At 44.6% G+C, this 9,514-nt stretch overlaps 1 protein-coding gene across 1 annotated transcript in view; it reads left to right on the top strand.

Moving 5' to 3' along the window:
• The window catches only part of LOC116686621 (AT-rich interactive domain-containing protein 5B), a 54,284-nt gene that overhangs the window by 31,914 nt on the left and 12,856 nt on the right, over window positions 1–9,514 (top strand). The window contains 6 exon segments of the mRNA XM_032511645.1: window positions 2,412–2,468; window positions 2,471–2,596; window positions 3,313–3,529; window positions 4,940–5,046; window positions 7,459–7,606; window positions 8,823–8,879. Coding sequence (XP_032367536.1) covers window positions 2,412–2,468; window positions 2,471–2,596; window positions 3,313–3,529; window positions 4,940–5,046; window positions 7,459–7,606; window positions 8,823–8,879 — 712 coding nt within the window.

Below are 9,514 nucleotides of genomic sequence, written 5' to 3'. Positions count from 1 at the left end.
TGTAGATTGACATTGAAAAACCATCACGATGCAAACAAATGTCAAAGTGAAACAATATCGTAGGATTGTGACATTATTACTTTTTGATGTTGGTATTTTATACATCAGTTCAACCGTTTTCAGTGCCGATATTTGTTGTTTCAATACCACAGGCTACTGTCACTGTTCTAGCTCCATAGTTTTAAACCATAATCGCTCTAATACGGTGAAGCAGGTCATTAATTAAGCAATTAATAACAACAAAACCCGTTTTAAAATCGAGTCCTGATGCAGCCTGTAAACGTGCTGTCTGGTTGGAACTGTTTAAGCTGGTTTTTATTTTATTTTTACTTTATTTTGTAGTAGTAAACATTGTACTTATGTGCAATACTTAAAGTAAATGTACTCTGCAGGCCTGGCTGGTCGGTCGTTAAACGGCTGTCATGTTCTCTGCTATATAAATATTCCTAAATATCCTAATATCTTCCTAAAATTCCTAAATATTACCGAGCGAAACAGAACGCTGGCGTGGCTGTTTACTGTCTGTCTTGTGTTGTGGAATGACTATATCATAAATTATATATATCATATTACATGGAACCAAACATGCGGTTTTCAGCTCGGCCATTAATGAATTTTAGCGTGTTGTTATATTTTTTTACTAAATTAGGACAAATACAGTTTGACTGTCTTCATTTTGTATTAATGCCCTGTTGAATTGCCTTGTTGCTGAAATGTGCTTTTTATAAATAAACTCTCCTTGAATGGAGCCAAAAGATAAGATAAAACTTTATTTATACCGGGGGAAATTGCTGAAAGGAACGTGATTATGAAAGACACGTCTGTCTCAATGCCATCGTTCAATCGGACAGCGGCTTCAATAAGTTTTATAAACGTTATATAATCATGCATTCAAAGGCTAAGTTCACCATCTTTATGCGGTCAGTTGTGAAAAATGTAAACACGAAAGCACTTTAGGAATTCCTAAGTTTTACTGAAATCTCGTGAGGTTTTTAGCCACACAGCTGTTTTCTTTATGTAATAAAAACCTCATTTGAGCAGATGCAGCCTCGTCTCTCTCTCTCTCCCTCTGCAGGTCCTTAAAATGTCAAAACTTCACCAGCAAACAATCAACGTACTCGGCCACATTCACATTCACGTGTTCACCTTTACATGAACACGCAGGTGATAGTTCAACAGGAGAAGCAGCGTGGTGCTGAACACTTCTTATTTTAATCTTTTTAAGTTAAAGTGCTTCCTAGGACAAAAACTTTAACACTTCCAAATTTAGATATTAATTAGAAAGCTTCCGATAAACCGCTGGTACCGGTATCAGGACATACTCAGTGTGTACTCGGTGTGTACTCAGTGTGTACTCAGTGTGTACTCAGTGTGTACTCGGTGTGTACTCAGTGTGTACGCACCAATCCAATACCATGCCACTGTTTTTAAAGGGGTCATTTTGAGGGGTGATTTTAACTGTAAAACGATGGCCAGAAGACTCTCAGATTAGCTTTATGTTATATTATATTATACACTACAGTTTAGATTTCCATTTTCTAAAACATCCTTTTTTTTTTTTTTTTTTTTTTTTTTTAATCCAGGAATTATTAGTTTGCTTTCTGCGTGCTGGTTGGGAGTGTTTTTATTCCCAAATAATGCAAAAATGTAATGTATATCACTCCTGCCTGTGGCCATCAAACTTTATAACTCCCCCATCTAAGTGTTTGACACACAACACACAAAAACACACACACACCACAACACACACACACACACACACACACACACACACACACACCAACACACTACACAGCACTTAGAGAGGTTGAATTTACTGGACATATTGATTGTGTGGTGCATAAACTGCTGGCTTGAAAAATTTGCAATACCTCAACTGTACTACTGATATTATTATTATTATTTATTTTTACTAGATTATTATTACCTTTCACCATTGCAAATCCTAATTGTTAAACTATATGTATCAGAACATTGCCTTAAAAGTATTATATATCGCCATATCCACACTCCTATATCTTATTTATATTCTACTCTGATATTTTACTATTTGCGCGACTGCAACCAGAGTTTCCCTTCAATAAAGTATTTCGATGCTACAACAGAAGTCTAAATTAGGGACAAGGTAATGGGGTGTGTGTTTGTGTGTGTGTGTGTGTGTGTGTGTGTGTGTGTGTGTGTGTGTGTGTGTGTGTGGTGTGTGTTGTTTGTGTGTGTGTGTGTGTGTGTGTGTGTGTGTGTGTGTGTGTGTGTGTTGTTGTGTGTGTGTGTGTGTGTGTGTGTGTGTGTGTGTGTGTGTGTGTGTGTGTGTGTGTGTGTGGTGTGTGTGTGTGTGTGTGTGTGTGTGTGTGTGTGTGTGTGGTGGTGTGTGTGTGTGGTGTGTGTGTGTGTGTGTGTGTCGTGTGTTTCAGGATGAAGTTTTGGCGGTGTCCAGGAAGGTGGTGCTGCGGGTGGAGGACCTGGTGCATGATGGGCGTGTGCCGAGCCGCGGCGTGGAGCGGGACCTGAAGCCGTTGCCGGCAAACCAACGGCCTCCACACTAAAGTCTCGCAGAGCATCGAGCCGCTCGAGACAAGAAGGACAGTAAACCCCCCGAGCCGATTGGTAGAAGGAACTAAAATCGACCGTGTGCCCTTGTTGTCCTCCTGTGACTCATGTTGCCTCTGTTGTCTCATGTTGGCTCATGTTGTCTCATGTTGCTTCATGTCATGTTGTCTCATGTGTCTTCATGTTGTCTCAGTTGTCTTCATGTGTCTTCATGTTGTCTTCATGTTGTCTTCATGTTGTCTTCATGTTGGTCTCTATGTTGTCTTCATGTTGCCCTCATGTTTTCTCATGTTGCCTCATGTTGCCCTCATGTGTGCCTCAGTTGCCTCTTCTGTTGTCTTCATGTTGCCTCATGTTGTCTCATGTTGCCCTTGTCAGTATGTGTCTCATGGTGCCCTCATGTTGTCTTCATGTTGTCTTCATGTTGTCCTCTAGGTTGTCCTATGTTGTCCCATGTTGTCTCATGTTGTCTTGTTTCATGTTGTACTTCAGTTGTCTTCCTGTTGTTTCATGTGCCCTCATGTTGCCTCATGTTGCCTCATGTTGTCTCATGTTGCCTATGTGGCCTAATGTGTCTTCATGTTGTCTTCATGTGGTCTTCATGTTGCCCTCATGTTGCCCTCATGTTGCCCTCATGTTGTCCTCATGTTGTCAAACATAACTCATGTCTTGCATATGGAATTATTGCTGTGGAGACGGACATCACGCTGAATGTGACAGCTGTCTCGTGTCTCTCGTCTTTTCCTCTCAGACGACACGGCGGAGCGGCACGGCATCAAGATCCTCAGCTACCCGCAGTACTGCCGCTTCCGCTCCCTGCAGAGACGCCTCCAGGACGGGGCCAGGGGCCCGGGGCTGCAGGACCCCCACCTGCTGGCCCTGGGGGGCGTCAGGGCCGGGCCCAGCACCCGGCTGATGTACTGCAGGGACACCTTCACCCACCCGACGCTGGAGAGCAGCACCCACTTCTCCTGGCAGTTCAGTGAGTGTCGCCGTGCCGGATTATTGAGACTTTAAAACCTAATATTGGGATAGGGATGAGGATGCGTTAAACTGGTGCTGCAGCCTAAACCGCACATGGTGGCGACGCGCCATTGTCAGGACTGGTCCCAAAGTCCGCAAAGACCTCAGACGCATTAAAATGACCCACTTCTACCACTAGCTGGCGCTATAGCAGAGGAAAAACAGCGTTTGGCCCTATAAGCGTATAAACCGTATATCGGAAATTTAAAAACCTTACACCCACGCGTTCCCTGGATCCAGCTGAATCTCGTGATATAGGCCACGCCCACTTCCGCCTGGACTTTTATGCCTGAAAAAAAACAGGATATATGGAAAACCAACTTTTTCGAACGCCTCCTAAACCGTGCAATGGATCGGCACGAAACTTGGCACATAGCATCTCCAGACCGACCTGACACAAAGTTGCGCAAAAGATTCTTTATTGACGAAAGATTGCCCGTATTACGGGCAAACACATATTTGTAGCTAGCTATGAAAACGTAGTCTTTGCCACATCTTGGCCAAGATAAACGCTATCAAAGCCAAACTTTACAGTATCCTTTGGTATGACCCTCTGAGGCTCCAAAACTAATTTCAGGGGAGGCTTGGACCCCGTTGAAACTGTGTGCAGTTCTAGTTGTTGTTGTTGTTATTATTATTATTATTATTATTATTATTATTATTATTATTATTAGTATAGTCACTAGATCTGGGCAATACAGTGAACCCTCGCTGTGTCGCGGTTCACCTTTCACGGTCTCGCTGCTTCACGGGGGATTTGCATCGTGCACCGTGTTCTGCGTTCTGATTGGCTAAACAGTCTCTCGGCTTCTTCTCTACCTGTGTGTCGATAACGTTGCGGTTCACACGCGTACGTGAAACAGCTCGCAAAAATTTAAGTTTGCAAATTCTCTCGCAATTTCAAGTCTCTCTAAAAACCCAGAATGTCGACGAAACCTTCTGCACCGACAAAGGCACCTGCGGTCGGGCTCCAAAAGTTAAAAAGACAACAACGAGAAAACGAAAAAGGCAGAGGAAGATGCGAACTATCGCAGAAAAAGTTAAACTTCTGGACATGCTAAAGGAAGGTAGAAGCTACGCGGCTGTAGGTCGCCATTACGGAATTAATGGGAACATTAGGAAGATTTCACTGTCCATCATATTCTCTCCTTTTTGACAGATTTTGTGTCTTTTAATCATCGTTCATCCTCCATTTTAATAAATGGGAAGTGTGGCTGCTGCCCTCCTATCTGACTTATTAGACATCTGTAAAAATTGACACGTGTCATTCATAATTAATCCTTAAAATAAAATTGCATTCTTTTTTTCTGACCTTCTTTGAGTCTAAATGGATGTTGTTTGTGTGTGGTGGGGGGGGGTGTTTCTGCAGGATGTCCGTCTTTTAGTCTTCGAGGGCGACCTCGCAAGAGGAGAGGCCGAGACGGGAAAGACTCCCCCAACTCCAGCCAATCAGAGTCCTGGATCGAGCGGATGAAGGTTTGTTCTTCATATGTATTATTGACAAAATGATCTTCTGCTAAACAGACGACACAGCACGTTGTCTTATTTACATAAACAGGGGTCTGACATTATGACCTTCACTTGTATCAAATGTCATACGTCTGTTATCTAGAGCTTCCCTGTGTGTGTGTGTCTGTCTGTCTGTCTGGAGCATCCGTGTGTGTGTGTGTGTGTGTGTGTGTGTGTGTGTGTGTGTGTGTGTGTGTGTTTGTTTTGTGGTGGGTGTGTGTGTTGTGTGTGTGTGTGGTGTTGTGTGTGTGTGGGTTGTGTGTGTGTGTGTGTGTGTGTGTGTGGTGTGTGTGTGTGTGTGTGTGTGTGTGTGTGTGTGTGTGGTGTGTGGGTGTGTGGTGTGTGTGTGTTGTGTGTGGGTGTGTGTGTGTCCGTGTGTGTGTGTGTGCGTGTGTTTGTGTCCGGTGTGTCCGTGTGTCCGTGTGTCCTGTGTGTCCCGTGTGTCGTGTGTCCGTGTGTGTGTCCTCGCCGTGTGTCCGTCCGTGTGTCCGTCCGGAGCGTCGTCCGAGCGTCCGTGCCGTGGTGTCCGGAGCGTCCGTGTGTGTCCGGATCGTCCTGTGTGTTCCGAGCTCCTTGTGTCCGGAGCGTCCGTGTGTGTCCGGAGCGTCCCTGTGTGTCCGGAGCGTCCCTGTGTGTCCGGAGCGTCCCTGACGTGTGTCTGTTGTCCTGACGCCTGTGTGTCGTTGTCTGGAGCGTCTCTCTGGTGTTGTCTGTTGTCTTGTGTTGTCTGTCCGTAGCTTCCAGGCCTGTGTCTGTTTGTTATCTGGAGCGTCCCTGTGTGGGTGTGTGTGTGGGGGTGTTTGTGTGTGTTGTGTCTGTAGTAACCCTGTGTGTCTGTTTTCTGGATCGCCCTGTCTGGTGTGTGTGTGTGGTTGTGTTCTGTGGTAACCTGTTGGTGTTTTCTGTGGTACCCTTGGTGTGTGTTGTGTGGTTGTGTCTGTTGGTACCCCCTGTTGTTGGTGTGTGTGTGGTTTGTGTCTGTATACCCTGTGTGTGTTGCTTGTGTCGTGGTAACCCTGTGGTGTTGTGTTGGTGTCCTGTGGTAACCCAGTTTGTGTTTGTGTTTGTGTCTGTGGTAACCCAGTGTGTGTGGTGTGTGTTGTGTCCTGTGGTAACCCGGTTGTTGTCTGTTGTGTGTCTGTTGTAACCCTGTGTGTTCGTGTGTGTTCTGTGGTAACCCTGTGTGTGTGTGGTGTGTCTGTGTACCCTGGTGTGTCTGTTGTTGTGTCTGTGGTAACCGTGTTGTGTGGGTGTGTGTGGTGTGTTTGTGTGTAACCCTGTGGTGTCTGTTGTTGTCTGTGGTACCGCTGTTGTGTGTGTGGTGGGTGTGTGAACCCAGTGTGTTGTGTGTGTTGTGTCTGGTGTACCCTGTGTGTGGCTGTTGTGTGTCTGTGGTAACCCTGTGTGTGTGTGTGTTGTGTCTGTTGAACCCTGTGTGTCGGTTGTGTGTGTGTCTTTGTAACCCTGTGTTTGGGTGGTGTGTGTCGTGTTGTGGTTTTGGTGTGTGTGTGTGTGTTGTGTGTTGTGTTCTGGGGGTAACCCTGTGTTGTTGTCTGTGGACCCTGTGGTCTGTTGGTGTCTGTGGTAACCCTGTGTGGTGTGGGTGTGTGTTTTTGTGGTGTCCTGTGTATGTACCCTTTTTGTGTTGTGTGGTGTGTCTGTGGTAACCCTGTGTGTCTGGTTTGTCTGTGGTAACCCTTTTGCTGTTGTGTGTCTGTGGTAACCCTGTGTGTGTGTGTGTGTGTTGTGGTGTGTTGTGGTCTGTGTAACCCTGTGTGTCTGTTTGTTGTGTCTGTGGTAACCCTGTGTGTCTGTTGTGTGTCTTGGGTAACCCGTGTGTGGTTGGTTTCTGTGTAACCCGTGTGTGTGTGTTGTGTGTGTTGTGTGTCTTGGTAACCCTGTGTGTCGGTTGTTTCTGTTTAACCCTGTGTGTCTGTTTGTGTGTCGTGTGTGTACCCTGGTGTGTGTGTGTGTGTTGTGTCTGTGGTAACCCTGTGTGTCTGTTGTGTGTCTGTGGTAACCCTGTGTCGTGTGTGTCTGTTGTCCGTGTCTTGTGTCTGTGTACCTGTGTGTTTGGTGGTGTGTGTGTGTGTGTGTGTTGTGTCTGTGGTAACCCTGTGTGTCTGTTGTGTGTCTGTGGTAACCCTGTGTGTCTGTTGTGTGTCTGTGGTAACCCTGTGTGTGTTGTGTCTGTGGTAACCCGTGTGTGTGTGTGTGTGTCTGTTGTGTGTCTGTGGTAACCCTGTTGTGGTTTGGTTGTCTGTGTTAACCCGTGTGTGTGTCCTGTTGTGTGCTGTGGTAACCCTGTGGTAACCTGTTGTGTCTGTGTAACCCTGTTGGTGTTGTGTGTGTCTGTGGTAACCCTGTGTCCCCCCTCAGGAGAACGTGATGGGCAGCGTGGAGGTGGGGTGTGAGGGCAGCTGGCTCCCCCACCCCGAGGAGCAGCTGTTCCTGGATCAGCTGTTCTCCTACATGGAGCGCCTCGGCTCGCCCATCCACAAGGTCCCCAACCTGGGCTTCAAGAAGAGTGAGTGGGTGTGTGTGTGTGTGTTGTGTGGGTGTGTGTGTGTGTGTGGTGTGTGTTGTGGTTGTTGTGTGTGGGGGGGGGGGGGGGGTACATTTACCTGTACAGTTCATCAGGTAACACCGAGACAATATCTGGCTTCTCAGTGTTCGATTGGGAACCCTTTTCTTTCTAAGTGGGATGTGTAATATTAATATTCCCAGTAGATGTTATGGGTTTAACTTCTTGTTTTCCCACTGAAGGCTCCGCAGTTGCATCAGAGACTAAAGAAAAGTAATTAAGACGTTAAAGAGAAGTTTAAAAAAAAATTAAAAAACAGACGAAATACGAGAATAAAAGGTCTTCCGCCTTGATTCAACCCTCGTGTCGTCTGCCCGTCAAAATTGCAAATCAACACATTTGTTGACGCTTTTCATCTGTGTTTTTACATTTTTTTTCAAAGTTTGCCAAATTTTTTGACTTTTTGACACTACGTGACACTGACTTAGTAACTTTAGTTGGACAGTTACTTTTGCAATTCATGGTCAATAAACCTCCTTACATTGATGTTTTTTTTTTAAAACTTTTTTTTTACGTTTTTGTCTTTTTTTCAATGCTTGTCACTTTTTTTTGGACATTTAACAACATGTCACACTAACTTTTAACTTAATGTTTGAGTTAGAAAAGCAGAAATTAGAAATTATTTCGACTAAAATTAAAGGAATTTATGTTGATGGATAATCACAGACTGGAATATATATATATATATTATATATATATATATATATATATATATATATATATATATATATATATATATATATATATATCACTTTTACTCAATTTTCATCGATGTTTTTAACTTTTTCAACACTTTGATGCTTTTTTTTCAATTGTTGTCCCTTTTTTTAACGTTTTCAACACTACGTTACCTAACTTATTAACTTAGTTTTCCAGTTATTTTAGGAATTTATGGCCAATAAACCTCATTTATAGGAAATTATACCTAATGTTTGAGTTAGAAAAGCAAAATTAGGAATTATTGAGACTAAAATTAAAGGAATGGATGTTGATGATGATCACAGACTGGAATATGTCAACTTATCCCAACACTATTTCAAACACACTTCTGCCTGCTGTGTTTCATGTTTGCATGTCTCCCCCCCCCCCCCTCCCCCCCTTCACCCCCTCACCCCCCACCTTCCCCCCCCCCCCCCCCCTCCTCCCCTCCCTCTCCAAGTTGACCTCTTCCTCATGTACTCGGTGGTCAAGCGGCTCGGCGGCTACAAGAAGGTGAGTAACGACGCGTTTTGTCTCTAAAGAAGTAAAAAAAACATCACTATTTAACTATTTAAACATAGTCTGTCGCTAGCGCTGGTGACGCAGTGATTGGTGGGCTGGTTCTCTCCGACCAATCAGCAGCCTGCAGGTGTTCACGTCACCTGGTGGTAACGAGTCGAGTCGAGCAGGTACCACGTGATGGATGAACGCCGGTAGTTTATGTAGCTCATCTGACCTCCACTAGGGGGAGTAGTTTGATATTTTGTGAAATTCTTATTTGAGAGTTGCATGAGAAGATTCAAACCTGTCTTTCAGTCTGTTTTGCCCTTTTTTTAGTTTTTTTTTTTTACACTTTTTAGTTTTTTGTACAGAATACTGTACAAAAACGTGTTGATTTGGGCTCTGAACAGGCGCCTGTAGGTGGGTTGTGTTCCTTTTGGACCGAGCCAGGCTAGCTGTTTCCAGTCACTATGCTAAGCTAACTGGCTGCTAAACGTAGCCTTTTAAGTTTACTCTTATTAGATTAGAGTCAACTTTATTATCATTACACAGGTCCAGGTCCAGGTACAGGTACAGGTACAGGTCCAGGTACTGGTAGGTCTGACCAGAAGGGCAATAGCAGCAGGTGCAGGATATACACTGGTTCCATAG

This window comes from Etheostoma spectabile, unplaced genomic scaffold, assembly GCF_008692095.1.
Source record: "Etheostoma spectabile isolate EspeVRDwgs_2016 unplaced genomic scaffold, UIUC_Espe_1.0 scaffold405, whole genome shotgun sequence".
In the NCBI taxonomy this organism is placed as follows: Eukaryota; Metazoa; Chordata; class Actinopteri; order Perciformes; family Percidae; genus Etheostoma; species Etheostoma spectabile.
The sequence above is the reverse complement of the archived record's forward strand: the minus strand, read 5'-3'. Positions and strand labels throughout refer to the sequence as shown.